The sequence below is a fragment of the Nyctereutes procyonoides genome, unplaced genomic scaffold (assembly GCF_905146905.1).
Source record: "Nyctereutes procyonoides isolate TBG_1078 unplaced genomic scaffold, NYPRO_anot_genome, whole genome shotgun sequence".
Lineage (NCBI taxonomy): Eukaryota > Metazoa > Chordata > Mammalia > Carnivora > Canidae > Nyctereutes > Nyctereutes procyonoides.
Window position 1 is genome coordinate 21800202 of NW_026575146.1, and position 14637 is coordinate 21814838.

At 55.0% G+C, this 14637-nt stretch overlaps 1 protein-coding gene across 1 annotated transcript; it reads left to right on the forward strand.

The window, feature by feature from the left end:
* The first annotated feature begins 81 nt into the window (after positions 1-81).
* On the forward strand, positions 82-14616 carry KIF25 (kinesin family member 25). Its single transcript, XM_055309802.1, has 8 exons — positions 82-164; positions 3246-3320; positions 5760-5909; positions 10269-10445; positions 11395-11549; positions 12522-13016; positions 13347-13502; positions 14452-14616. Exons 1-8 carry the CDS (start codon positions 82-84, stop codon positions 14604-14606), a joined length of 1446 nt encoding a protein of 481 aa, XP_055165777.1. The 3' UTR covers positions 14607-14616.
* Positions 14617-14637: the final 21 nt, after the last annotated feature.

Genomic DNA, 14637 nt, shown 5'->3' on the forward strand with positions numbered 1-14637 from the left:
GGCGTCCGACCCGGGTCCTGACAGCTCAGTTAGCCAGGAGTTAACCAGGTAGAGAAGAGAAAGGACAGTCCAGGTGGGGAGATGGTCAAAGACACAGAGGAGAAAGAAGAAGAGGGTCAGAGACCCTGGAGCCCCCCAGTGGGGCTGGGTGTAGATGGGAGCCGGTAGGGGGGTGCTGGCTGTGCAGAATGAACACCCCGCGTGGCCTGGCGTGACCCCCACCTCGAGCACCTGCAGCTTCTCCTAGGGACATGCTGGCCCCGGGGGCCCCGCCTGCTGTGGCTGCAATGTCACCTGCACCCGCTTCTTTCACGGGGCTGGACGTCCTTTCGGGCAACGAGAGCCACGTGCGGTTCTGTGACGTGCTCCTCTACAGAGACTGAGAAAGGATTTCTAACCTAGTAAGGAGCAGATTCCTACATTAGGAGGACATGGTAGAGTTTAACACAGAGAGTATTGGCCTTTTCCTTCCCTATTTTTAGGAGCGCTTTATGTATCAGGAATATTGATCTTTTGTCCATGATTTTAAGTGGCAACTGGTTTTCCAGGTTTGTTATTTGTATTTTTTTCTGATATCTCTTAGCCACGCAAAAGCTTTCTCCCCTTTAACTTAATTACAGGTACAAAGGCCACAGGGTTAGAGAAGAATATACTCACGTGTTCTTCCAGTACTCGAGTGATTTATTTTTTACGTTAAACTCACCATCCATTTGGAATGTATCCTAGAATAACCAATGTCTGAGGAATGGATCCTACTTCACCTTTGCCCACGTCCCTCCCCAGTGACCTCGACACTCCTTAGTGAGACACACCTTTTCCCTGCTAATCTGAGGTGCCCCCTTCGTCCTACACCTGCCACGTGCAGGCGGGTCTGGTCCTGGATTTGTCTGAGGCACCCTCGGCCCCACTCCTTTCCTGCCCAGGGATTTCTTTCTATTCTGCTCTCTCATTTTGCCAAATAAATTGTCTAAACACATTGTCTGGCTCCAGAAAAAACCTGATGGTGTATACGGCATTTGGGGGGGATTAAGGCAAGTTTATAAAGTAACTTTGGAAAATCTGGCTTCCTCACAGAGCTCAGACTTGCTGCGCAAGTATGTGGTCCATCTTTTCATTTGTTCAAGTTGAGTTTTGTGTCTTTCAGGAGAGTTTAATATTACTGTTGTCCCGAAAGGATTTGGACATTCCTGATGAAGCATATGGCTAGGTTCTTGGTTTTCTTTTTTCCTGCCATCTATGGGACCTTCCTCCCATGGTATCCTCTTACTCGGTTGTCTGTAAGTGTGAGCACGATTGACATTTGTGCACAAACCCTATAGCCTGCAACCTCGCTAAAGCCCCCTTCTGGCTCAGTAGCATCTGGTCCTTTGACACTGGAGTGCCTGGATGCCTGGCCACATCTCCGCTAGTGGAATGAGGGTCCTGGCCACCACTCAGCTGCTTCATTATGTCCAACTGCTGGGGCCCTGAGCATTGGACTTGGTACAGCATTACCAGGTACAAGTGGCAGGACCTTTGACCTTGGGTTCCTGGTGGTGAGTAAGAGCTGAGCGTTGACGACGCTCACCAAGCCTAAACTATTTACTATTTAGGAAATGCTTGGGGATCCCTGGGTGGCTCAGCGGTTTGGCACCTGCCTTTGGCCCAGGGCGCGATCCTGGAGTCCCGGGATCGAGTTCTGCGTCAGGCTCCAGGCATGGAGCCTGCTTCTCCCTCCTCCTGTGTCTCTGCCTCTCTCTCTCTCTATGTCTATCATAAATAAATAAACCTTTAAAAAAAAAAAAAGGAAATGCTTGCCGAGCCCTGCCATAGATTAGAGATTCAGGAGACATTCGGCCAGCAACCACGGGAATGTCTTGCTTGAATCATGATTTTTAAAAACTGAGAGGAAAAATAAGCTTACCAGAGAACCAGAGGAATGTCAGGGAACACACACTGACTTTGGGGGGGTGGTGATGCTAAGTCATTGCCATTAATTTTTTAAAATGTGGTAATGGTAACATTCCATGATGTTTTTTGGAAGAGTCTTCACCCTTTTCAGATACTGAAATATTTGCGAGGTCTGCTTCTATAGGCTCTGGGTGGAGGGCTGCGGGCTAGTGCTGAGTAGCAGGCCTTGGGGAGTTTGGTGATAAGTTAAAAAGAAGACTCCAGGGGCTCCTGGGTGGTGCAGCTGGTTAGGTGTCCGACTCTTGGTTTTGGCGTAGGTCCTGAACTCAGGGTGATGAGGTGAAGCCCCACATTGGACTCAACACTCAACACAGAGTCTGTCTGAGATTCTCTCTCTCTCTCTCTGCCCCAGCCCCCTGCTCATGCTCTCTCTCTAAAATAATAAATAAGTAAATCTTAAAAAAAAAAAAGATTCAAGAGATCAGCATCACACCGCTTTCTCTAAATGCCGTCCTGATCATGCATCATAAGCAACATTTTATAAGTTTAAAATTACTCCTGCTCCTAGAGATACTAGGGATCAATGGGACACTGACACATTTTGAAAATGAAAGAAGAGAAGCATTTGGCCCAGCTCAATAAAAACCTGTAGTTCAGGCATCTAAGCTTAAATGCAAAGCACATTCGATTCAATGCAACCGACCACGAGTGCTTATTTCATATGTTTGGCAGTCTGGCACAAATTCTGCTCTTCAGCTGCATTCCAATCTTGCTTCAAATTGTGCAGCGAGCTGCATTTTTTGGAAGTTCCTTCCTACTTAGCTGCGTTTGTGCGTGCTTATAAACACAGAACCACATCGGAGTCCCTTCTCCATAGCAGACATTCCAGTCCCATTACACGTATGGACATTCTGCTCCACTAACCTGGGGCCTCAGGAAAACAATCCTTTAAGAGCGTGAACATAAAAGTTAAATATTATATATCAAATGTTGCCCAGCATATGATTTTTACATGATTATTGTTGGACCCACTTAAGTGGAGCTAATTTAGTTCCAAGATAATTACATGGTATCCCTTCTTTTTTTCTTGCTTGCTTGCCTTTTCTTTCTGCTTTGCAAGCATTCATAATTGTGTTTTTATAACACAGGAGACATTTCTTCAGTTTTCCTTAACCTCTGTCAGCCTGAACGGTAATGGAATCAATGTTCATTGTTGGCAGAGTTGGACCTTGACTGTGCTGGGGGCTGAGATGGGAAGTGGATGGGGCTCTCATTCTTAGAGGGTTTTCAAATTTGGTTACAAATGTAAATCTCTGTTTCTTCCAATAATGCATCTTATTTGCTTTGCCTCTCAGAGTTTATGGTCCAGAAGAATCTCAGCAAGTGGTATTTGGGGATGTGTGCCCGCTGCTTACGTCTCTCATAGATGGGTGAGTTAAAAGACCTTCAAGGTCTGTGATCACAGTTACGTGTAACGGTGGGTAGATCTCATTCAAGCTACACAATGAGCATTTTATACGATGGCAGAGCAAACCGGTGGCCCCAGGCCGATTAGCATCCATCAGGGGACAGTAGGTCTGCCTGCCAGGAAGAGGCCTAAGCAGGACCTGAGGATCGGCTGTCAGTAAACACCTGGTGACACGTGCACAGGGTGAAGACCATGGGCATTTGCTCATGTGCTCTCTGGGATTCCTTCTGCCTTTTAGAGTTTTCAGAATGTCTGTGGAGCATGTTTACGCTGGACTGAGGAACTCCTCATCCTTTTGGGATGGAGCTTCTGGTCCCGGAGACATGACCCCTGATTCCCAAGGCCGCATGTCATACCTTCAGAGTAAAGATCATGTTTTCAGCAACAAATGGAACCAGGTTTGTGTGGCTGAGACACAATATGCTGAGACTTCCCACTTCAGCGTGCCTGCAAGAACTCTGGTTTGGTGGGGGAGTCTGCATTCAGCGTCCTGAGAAGGCATATTTGTGTTTGCTCAGCAAAGCCTCCTGCACGGCCAGTGTCCCTGAAGTGGAAGCTGTCATTTCAGCCGTGTTTCCACCCACGGTTGCTCCAGCACCTCTAGCACATCACAGGGGCCAGGAAGGCACATGATGTGATGGGTCAGGTCCCCACAGGAGACCCGCGTGCCTCTCACTGCACGCACCTGCTGGGCCGAGCCTCCTGCTAGGACGGTTTCTCCTTCCACTTTTCTTCTGGAATGTTGGGGCTTTTATATGCATCCAAAAAAAAAAAATAAGTTCTTCCATGGAAAATGATAGGGGGGCTCTTTTGTCTTTCTTTTTTTTAAGTAGGCCTCTTTTAAGTAAGCAGATTCCAGAAATAAAAAAGGCATGGTGGTTAAATGGTCTTTGCCAGAGTTGCCTTTCCATTTTAAATGTGAAACAGATGGCATTATTTTAAGTCCTGAGCTGCTTTCTTCAAGAGGCTTCTTTCCTCTCCACATTCCCCAGGGGCTTGAAAGGTGGGGTGAGTGCTCACTGACCTGCTGGGGCCACCAGAGACCCGCACACACCTCTCCTCCAGGAGGGGGTGAGATCGGGAGGCAGTGAGGTGTCTGTTACGAAGACCTTGAGACTTTTCCATCCTGGAAGACAAAAAAGATGGGGTGGTAGCTCTGAGGCTGTTGGTCAGTTTTCGCCCTAACACATGCTCCCTGATGGACCGGGCCTGCCCATCGTGGTGGAGGGAGGGCCCTGGTCATGTTGGAGGCGCCAGTCAGCCAGCTCCTCCTCAGAGTTGTGGTGGCCAAGTCTCAGCCCCTGTCAATCTGACTCTCTGGGAATACCTCCAGCTGAAGGATGCATCTGATTAAAGGCCGATGGGTGGAATCAGAGCATTAGATGGGGCCCGTGTGGGGACAGACTTGTCCCCTCCATGACATGAAGCTGGGTCAGGGCTTGGCGTCCAGCCCCTGAGGTCTGGATCACCTGCACCTTCATGTAAGGATGTCCGTGTATAGCATTTGTATGTTTACATCACAAATGCATATCTTGTTGTATCAATGCATTTCAAATATTCTTTCGATGTTTCAACCTTCCCATTGACATTTTGGGCTGATAAAACGGCTGGAAGGAAATGCAGGGAGCTGGCCGACTGTGGACATGCAAACTCCAAGTCCCTCGGAATCAGGGAGTCTAAGAATAAGTAACAAATGTCCTGTCGGCAGTGCTCACAATCGTATGTGTAATGTGGGAACCATTGGTAGAAAACCTCAGGAAAGTGTGCACATTTGGTGTCATTTCACATGCATTAGAAGAAGCCTGGGTTTACCAAGATGCACCTGCATTGGGTGACCCCAACCTGTGCTGACAGAGTGGGTGGGCGAGAAAGGGGTCTTGCTCAGGTTGGGACCCTGCATGGGCCTTGAGCGCAGGGCACCAGCTGTGGACGCCCAGAGCAAATATCGAATCACCGAGCCGAAGCAGGTGCCGATGAGGAGCATGCTGTGTATGTGTAAAGGCAAATGTGGTTTAACCCAACAGCGTGTAACGAAACAGCAACATGGATTATGCAAAACACAGCTATAGTCCTGGGAAAGCCTGATTTGTAAGGAACCAAGTGACGTAGGAATACAGAGAAAATGTATTGAATTTTCTTTTTTTTTTTTTAAGATTTTATTTATTTGAAAGAGAGAGCCTGAGCAGTGAGGGAGGGGCAGAGGGAGAAGGGGAAGCAGACTCCCTTTTGAACAGGATCCCAGGACACTGGGATCATGACCTGAGCCAAAGGCTGGCGCTTCACCCACTGAACCACCCAGGCACCCTGAATTTTCCATCCAAGTAAACGTTTTCTTAGAATCCAGGTATGGCAACAGATCCACTGTGCATTTTGCGGCACTGAAATCAGTGTTGGGTTTTAGGTACAACGTCTGCATTATGGCTTACGGGCAGACAGGATGTGGGAAGAGCTACACCATGCTGGGTCCACACTCTAAGGAGGAGCGCATCCCACCGTGGGGACCTCACAGCGACCTCGGAATCATGCCCAGGGCTGCTGGGGAGCTGTTCAGGTACCTGGGGGCAGTGAGTGGACAACCACAGCAGCAGAGGGTGTGGGGGGTGGAGAGTTCCCCTCTGCAGAGACCGCATCTGCTGCTCCTGCGGGAACGTGCTGCAATCCACGGTGCTTCAGTACTCGGGGCCTCAGGACCACAAACACTAGGAATTCTTGTAGCACCCTGATGTTGAAATTCTGTCGTGAAGACAAAACTTCTTTCTTTTTAAAGAGTTGGTTCTTTTTTAAGATTTTATTTATGTATTTTAAGGGGGGAGGGGCCGAGGGGGAAGGAGGGAGAGAGCATCTCTGGCAGACTCCCCACTGAGTGCAGAGTTCAACACGGGGCTCCACCCCATGACCCTGGGGTCATGACCTGAGCCCAAATCAAGAGTCGGATGCTTAGTAAACGGAGCCCCCCAGGCGCCCCAAGACAAAACTTCTTGGAAGAGCTTCCCTAGCAAGACAGTTTTCCCGGTCAAGAGAGGGTGGAGCAGGGAGGTTTTCTGTCCTAGACGGGAAGGGGACAGAGCGAGACCCCGTTGTCTTTTCCTTGCCTCCTGGCCCTGGAAAGAGTAGATGCATCCGGTTTTCTTCTTTGGAGTTAGGGCGAGCTGGCACGTTAAAGATGCTCCTATTCTGGGGAAACATTCCCAGAAGAGACCCCCACCCCCCGCCCTGCATTTTCATGATTTTACCTGGGAAAAAAATCGTGACAAGTTGTCCTTGGCAGCCCAAGTGACGTTCCAGCCTCGAGGCCTGGACGCTGACCATCCCTGCCTTCAGGGGGCCGCTGTGCAAGAGACTCATTTTCATTGTGCACCTGCTTTGTGAGTGCTGTGGGCTCACCCTGTGGCCTATGTGTCACGTCCCCGTGAACTTGGCAGCTCCTTGAGAGGAGAAGGCGCCTCCCAGCAGCAGGTCTCCAGGGGAGCCAGGGCTGTTCCGTGCTGCCGATCGCCCGAGATTCGGTTCCTCTCCGTGTCTCCTTGGCGAGCCTTCCATGTCTTAAAATCAGGGCCAGATAAAGATGCAAGAACCCCCACACAGCCTGATATTTTGGTGCCTCTTCAAATCAACATCCTGTAACTATTGGTGCACATAGTGCCTTTATGATGTTCACTCTTACTACTTCTGAAAAGTACCTGTCGGCACGGGTGAGGCTGTGCTGTGTAACAGCCATTCTGGGAATCTCAGGGGCCGTGAGGCTGATGACAGGCTCCGCTCGGGGCCGCCACTCCCAAGTGTGTGTCTGTGCATTTCCGAGATGCGGGAGAAGGTCAGGGGCCTGCGGCCAGCCCTGCAGACTTCTCCGGGAAGAGCGCGTCAACCCTGCCCTCGTGGCATCTATCTGAGGAGGTGTGTGGCCTCCTTGGCGTAAACCAGCCCAGGGCAGGGCCTCTGTGGACACGGGGCCATCACTCAGGCCACAGAGACCTCCTCTGAGGATGCTGCACTCCATCAAGTATTCGGTTTAGTTTCAGAATTTCAAGGGGCCGGGACTGCAGCGTGAGTCACAGATGTCCTCAGCAGAGCTGACCGGTGCTGGCAGGAGGGCCATCTGTCCTCCTCTGGGGAATCCTCACCAGGCAGCAGCCACGTTGGCCAAGCAGTGGCCACGGCTCGACTACAGCAGAGCTGCAGCAGCTCTTGGCGTTCCTGGGTGTCATGTGGAAAGAGGGACATCGGAGAGACCGGGAGTGGTGGAGAAGGGCCCCCCCAGGAGCACTGCTGTTCCAGGCTCTGGGGTCCTCGCCGGCGCCTGTGGACTGGACTGCTCCTCCAGCCCTGTGCTCACTGCTCCCTTGGCATCGTGAAGATGCCTGCTCTGGACAACATCCATTTCGATGGGTGGAACGTGCGAGGCATTAAGTCACCAACCACGGCTTTTCCTTCCTGCTAAGCCAACTCTCAAGGCCCCGACACAGAGCCGAGGCCCGAGGTCCCGAGTGGGTGAGAATAGCAGGAGCCGAGGTTCACGGGCCTCCTGGCCCCGTCGTCTTGCAGCAGGGCCCCCCGGGAGTGAGCCACGGCCGGGATTGCCGGGGCGGACGTGGCTTGATGGCATCTCTGAGTCTCGGTTCATCATATTCCCGACACAAGCTGCATGCTTGTGGAAAGCCGGGGTGGTAGACAGACCTGCCTTCCCCGTGAGGACCGCAAACAGACTGCACGGGCTCGGAGGTCAGGAAGGAATGGTAGGCATGGGGTCCGCAGCTTCACCAGGTGGAGAAATGGCATCATGGACAGGTGTTCACTCACCTGCTCTCTGACGTGGTCTGTGTTTTGAGTCAGGCATGGATGGTAACTGAACGTGGTCTGGGTGTGCCCGCGCAGCGCAGTGGGCCAGGGCCGTCCAGTCCTTCGGAGGGAGGTCTGCATCTCTGATTTTGGGGGCACGTGGCCTCCCTAGCCTGGAGTCACTGTTTCCAAAAAAACGAGTCTAACAGCCCAGATGCAGAACAGTTTGTGCCACTTTGTTTCCGAAGCCCGAGCAGACACGACCTGGAATGTGTTCAGCTCCGTCTGCAGGTGGTTTGGTGCCCAGGTCAGAATGCAGGCAGTCTGTCTGTCCCGAGCACACGGCCGTAGCACGCTCAGGCATTGTCACCAGGGACGGGTCTTGTGAACCCCTTGCCCTACGGAGTCTGCGGCTTTACAAGAGGAAGGCACTCCCGTGGCGCTTAAATGCAGTGGATGCCACCTGGGGACGCTCTCAGGAGCCGCATCGGCGTCCTTCCTGGCTGATCGCAGCTTCTCAGCAAACGTTCGGAGGCTTTTCCACCTGAAGGCGCAGGACCACAGGGCATGTGCATGACCATTTTCACCTCCGGAAAGCCCAGAATGAACACGGACAGTGAGGAGCCAGGGGGACGCGCCCCCGCCTGCCCTGCCTCGGGGATCAGTACCCCCTTTGTAACCTCGCAGGAGCCTATGTGCATTTTCGTGTAAAATGTACAGCACAGCATAGTGATTGCTTATGCATGCGTCCTGCCTCCTAGACACTGGGCTTCTCCAAGGCGAGGACCGAACGCCACTTTTCAACACCGTTCGCAGCACCTGGGAAACCACTAAATACCTGAGGGACACATGAGTTGACACAGGAGGCACATCAGGTGCTTGATTTCATGGAAGAAAATCTTCAAATTAGCTCCCTGCAATTACGTAGATAAGAACTTTTGAATTTGGGTTTTGTGGTGCCCACGGACACGGCCAGTCACACCAGGGGACGGAGCCACACGCTGAGGTCAGGTTTGCACCTACATGTTCTTGGAACCCCCAGTTCAGCAGACCTAGCTCTTCGCACCCCCCCCCCACCCTTGTTACTGTTCTTACAGGCTCCTCCCGGCACGGAGGGCGAGCCGCATCTGAGCTCTTTGCCCAAAATCATTTTTACTGGAGAAGTTATTTTTTTTCTTTCATTTTAGTCTTTCTTGTTTTCTTGACTGTATCATCAGAGGATGTTAACTGCTCATTATATTCTTGGCTCCTTGTAGCTCCTTAGGAAAAACGCAATCCAGCCGTGCTTGTGCAAGACGCACGCAGGCCACAGATCCAGACTTCCCTTGTGGACGAGGAAGCACCGTAGTCAGAGTCAGAGTGGTCTCACTGTGCACGTGTCAGAGAAGCGACGTCCCCAGAAGACAGAGGCGGCCGCAGTGGGCCGTGTGGGGAGTTTTGTGGAAAGGCCCCAGGAGGGACGTGGGCGGGGAGGAGCCGGGCTGGCAGTCACTCTTCCCCTGCTTGGGGTTTTGGGGTTTCTCTAGGCGGGTAGTATCCGTATTTTTAAACCTCTCTGCAGTCAGCACATAGCACTTGACAAGATGAAACACGAGATGTGCAGTTGTCTCTGGAGCCCGGGTGGGGTGTCAGGAGGTCACAGGCTGGGCTCGTCCAGAGGCCTGGGTGCATGGGGCTGGGTCCAGAAGTCTGTGTTCAGCCTTCGCCAGAGCAAAGTGAACCCTGGTCCCAGAAAGGTGCAACAGCCCTCCTGTCCCCGCAGCTCGCTTTGGGCTCGTGCGAAGCCGTGACACCCGGGCAAAGGGCTTTCTGAATGGGGGCCGTGGAGTTTCCCTGCTTCCTTCTCGTGTGCTTGCAATCTTGGGCACCCGTGACCGAAATCATTGATTTAGATACAGCTCAGGTGCAGCAGCTCTTCCCAGGACGGTTGCTCGCCTTGCAGTGCAGCCCCCCACCCCTGCTCCGTTGGTAAGACGCGGCCCTGCACTCCCGGGCTGGGGTCTCGCGGAGCCTCATCAGGACTCTGATCCTCTCCCTGTGACAGTGCTTGTCTTACAGCTTCCTCCTGGGGCTAGCCAAGCGCAGACCACAGCTGAGTCCCTCGTGTCCTGCCCCCCCTCGTGTTCCCCACCAGGCTCATTGCAGAAAACCCATCGAGGCGCCTGCAGGTTGACCTGTCCATAGTGGAAGTCTATAATAACAACATTTTTGACCTTCTGGCCAAAGCGTGTGGCATGGAGACGTCTGGGCGCAGGCGTGAGGCCCTGACAACCAAGGATGCGAGGCGGGAGGTCCCTCTGCTGACCCGAGAGTGAGTATCCCCCCCAACCCCAGCACCTTCCCGGGACCCCAGCCGCATCACGGGATCTGCATGTTTGTCTCTGAGGTGGCTCACCCTGTTCTCCTGCTTAAGACGTGCTGTGTATTTTTCAATTTGCTGGAGAAATTATCTTTTTAAAACCACACTTAAAACAGATGAACAAATCAACCTTTTAAAATATCTTGATGGAAAATGCATGGCACAGGCCCTGTATTTGAGACCAGGGGGCGAGCCTGGAGACGTGGACGGACGTCCTCGGTGCCACCTGCACGTCTCAATATTTTATAGAAGACGGTAATTATTTGTCCTGTGAAAAAGCAAGAAGTCCCCTCATGTTGATTAGACAGGTAGGCTCCTCACAGCTGCGTGCTCCCTGGACCTGCGGCCGTGCATCCGGTGAGCTCACAGGCGGCAGGGAGCCGTCTCCCCGTGTTGACCAGGAGGAGGGCAGTGAGCCTGTGCTGGGGTCTCAGAGGCAGTAAGGGGGAGGGGCTGCAGCTGTTTCTCGCATCTGGAAAAATCCTACGGGGGGATGATGCATCGAGCCATGAGTCTGCACCAGGCAACCAGAACTTTCAGCTTTTGACTAATAAGACACGGAACAAAGTAGGTCCTGCCAAAGGCAACGTCTGACTAGCTGTCATCCCTCACCAACTGAAGTAGGGAGAAGGGTTTTATTGGGGTCCATGGGGACATGCAACAGAAGACTGGGTGGTAAAAAGATCTGAGACCCTTGATTATTCTAGATTAAGCAATTCGTGATACGTCGGTCGTCCAGGCCTCAAAGAAAGGAAGGCGTTTGATGTTATTATGTTTTGTTTTGTCTAATATGTGCTTCAGTCTGCTTTCTTACAGTGGGGGCCCTGGTGCATGTGCAGGGTGGAGGGCGTCCGTCACCGCTGCCGTGGCCGAGCTCCCCATCCTGCATGCTCTCCTCCAGGCCCGTCCACAGCGCGGAGGACTTCGTGGCACTCGCTGCCGGAAGCCTGCGGCTCAGGGCGGAGCTGGCCACCCTCGTGCACGCCCGTTCCTCCAGATCCCACCTGATAATAACGGCCACTCTCACCACGGGTCCCGCTGCCTGCGGCAGCCCCGGTAAGTGGCCACGCGCACCGGTCGGGCATGGAATGGGAATCCTCGCAGCGGGGAGAGAATCCGTGCACCCGCAGGATCTGCGGCGTCGGAGGAGGCCGAGGGCGGGAACTGCAAACCCGCCTCTGGGGGATCTGGAGCCGGGCTGCGGTGGAAGGGGACTTCTGAGAGGGAGGGGAAGGCTTTGTTAACACGGGGAGGCCGGGCATCTTCGTACCTGGGAATATGATGCCTGCGCCACGAGGGGCACAGTGAGTGTGGTTTGGGTTTGCAAAGTCACCGGGCAGCATATAAAATGGTGCCAAGTATTTAAGAAAAGTAAGGACGTGTGGCAAGGTCTGTGCGTCCTGGTCAGTGACGACTGGGCCAGTGCACACGGGGTCGCCTGCATGGCTTGAGAAGCACGGGGGCGCCGCCCAGCCAACAGACCCCCCAGGGGGCGGGGGGAGGGATGATGGACCCGAGGACCCCAATTTCTGCAGGCTCCAGTGCCAGAGCCCACTGGCAGAGGGTGGAGGGTCCAGGGCCCCCCTTCACACAGAGGGAACCAATGCCTGGTCCTGGTGGGCTGCCACTGGAGAGGCCACACCTCACTCAGGTTGCAGGCCAGCGTGGATGGCGCCCTCCCAACCCTGTGGCCACCAAGGAAGGGGGAGGCACGACCATCCAGAGATTACTGACCGCACCCCCCCACCCCCGAACTCAGCCCGACTCGCCCCAGGCCAGGGCGCCTGCAGGGAGGGCTGGGCCCCGCATGGACGCGTGCACACCAGCAGTTCAGGGAGCTCACGGTCACATGTGGGAAGGCAGTGAGACCAGAGCGGTTTCTATGTTGTTTTTTATTTTGGTAATTTTTTATGCTTTCCACAATGAGTATATACCGTTTAGGTTTAAAATAATCTCCTTAAGAAGTCTGTTTGGGAAGAATGCACGATGACATTGATGCACACGCGCGATGAAGAAGCGTTCTGTCAGGGTTTCCTTGGGGGCTCGGGGGCTCGGAAACACACTGTGGAATGACCTCCGTAAGGGCCTGTCAGGTTCCCGTCATTACTGAACGTGTCTGGGAACATCCTTCAGCGTCCTGGGGACCAAGTAGGCATCAGCCTCACCTTCGAGGGCAGTGCACTGCCCTCCGCCCGTCCCCCTCCTGCGGGCGGCCCTGCCCTGTCTGGGGTCTATGGGTCGGAGGAAGCACCCTCTGGTGCGTGGGCCCTTGGGGTGAGGGCTGGTCCTTCAGCCGTGGGAAGCTGAGGGAGGCATCCTGGACGTCATTCCCGGGTATGTGTCATCCCCTTGCAGCTGACCAGCAGGCAGAGGGACCACCGCTGGAGGGGCAGCCGGCCTCAGGGAGCAGGGGGGGCGCCTCCTGTGGCAGAGCCTCGGCCGGGTCCCTGGGGGCCCAGCAGCCCATGGAGCAGGTGCATGCCAAGCTGCAGCTCGTGGACCTGGCGGGCAGCGAGTGCGCAGGTGAGCCCAGAGCAGGGGCTCTCTCTGGGGCGCGCGGGGACGTGGGGGTGTGTGAGCCAGCTGCCCAGGGTCCAGTCGTCTTGCACCTGCTCCTCCCCGGGGGCAGCTGTGCATCCCAACATGGTACCCTTCTCCATGGCTCGGCTGTGGGTCAGCCCATCCCCAGGCGAGGCCATGTGGGAGGAGGATGCTGATGGGACGGAGGGTCTCCCCATCCCGTGCTCCCCTCCTGAGGAGCGCCAGTTTTGCTTTTCCTGGTTCATTCCTTGACGTAGCCAGAATATTCATTGCACATCCTCACCATGTGGCTGGGTGTTCGCGCGTTCCTAGGTGTGTCCGGCGTGACAGGATCGGCCCTCAGGGAGACTTCGTTCATAAACCGGAGCCTGGCGGCCCTCGCGGATGTCCTGGGGGCCCTGTCGGAGCGCAGAGGCCACATCCCGTACCGCAACAGCCAGCTCACCCACTTTCTCCAGGACGTTCTGGGTAACGTGAGCCCCCCACCCCTGGGAGGCCCCAGACCACAGGACCCCCAGCTCGTGTCACCCCCCCCCCGCCCCCTGCCCCAGGGCGCACTCACTCCCGTGGGGGGCTCGCTCCTCCTGGCCATACCTCCCTGGGGACCTCCTGGCTCCCCAGGTCACTGTGGTCCCTCCCACAGTGTGTCCAGAGTGTTTTCTCCTGTTACCCTGCACCAGGCTGGCTTGTTTGCAGCGGCCTGGTGAGCCCTCCAGGTTGGTTCTCGGCTCCCAGCTGGGCAGCCTCCATGTCCTGTGTCCCACCCTGTTGGGCATGTCATGGGCGTCTGGGCTGGGGGGACGCTGCCGAGCCCACGTGGGCACACGGCAGCGTGCTGGGCTCCCTAGGCCCCGTCCCCTTGCTCGTGCCACACACCGGTTGCAGGTGCCAGAAACCCAGGCTGAGTTGCCCACGGGGACAGGATGGGGGGATTAGGCTGCAGCCCGTCCTGTGGAATGTTCTAGGGCTTTCTACGTGGCGTCTCCTCTTCCTCACTGCAGACAGACTTTGCACAGGATGAGGCAGGGCTGGTCCAGGGCTCACGTTATCCCTCTGCTGCTACAAGGGCCCCGGCGCCTCAGGCCCTGCGGAGCGTGGCCGGGCCCCTGCCGTGGCCTTCATGCCGGCGCTGCTGGCCTTCCCGTCCCTCCTCAGCTCTCCGTCTCTCTCCCCTCCACGCTGCTCAGGCCTCCCTGTGGTCCTATAGGCAGTGGCTGGGGGCCCAGGGGGCTCTCCCCCACCCTGCAGGGCAGGGCCCCGCCTGCACCACCGGGACAGGCTCCGCCCCACTGTGGCCTGCACCCAGGCCCTCACCCTGGCCTCTGGCGCACCGACTCCCCGCGGGCTCCACGGCAGCTTAGCGATGCGGGGTTTTTCTTGGGATTCTCTTCACCTGCGGTTGCTTCTTATTTCAAAGGAGGCGATGCAAAGCTCCTGGTGATGCTGTGCGTATCCCCCTGCCGGAAGCATGTGGCAGAAACGCTGCGGTGTCTGGGGTTTGGGGCCCGGGCGAGGCAAGTCCAGCGAGGCCAAGCAAATGGGGGCAGTCTGGCCCCCCGAAAACCCAGGTGAAGGAGGATGGTGGTCGGGTCGCATGTGCTAA

What these genes read in the sequence shown, in the direction of transcription:
- KIF25 (XM_055309802.1), top strand. Translation starts at nt 82, where the DNA reads ATGGTCAAAGACACAGAGGAGAAAGAAGAAGAGGGTCAGAGACCCTGG. An exon ending in CTGGGTGTAGATGGGAGCCG is followed by an intron (nt 165 to 3,245) that starts GTAGGGGGGTGC and finishes TTTGCCTCTCAG; the next exon opens with AGTTTATGGTCCAGAAGAAT. An exon ending in CGCTGCCTGCGGCAGCCCCG is followed by an intron (nt 11,550 to 12,521) that starts GTAAGTGGCCAC and finishes GCGTTCTGTCAG; the next exon opens with GGTTTCCTTGGGGGCTCGGG.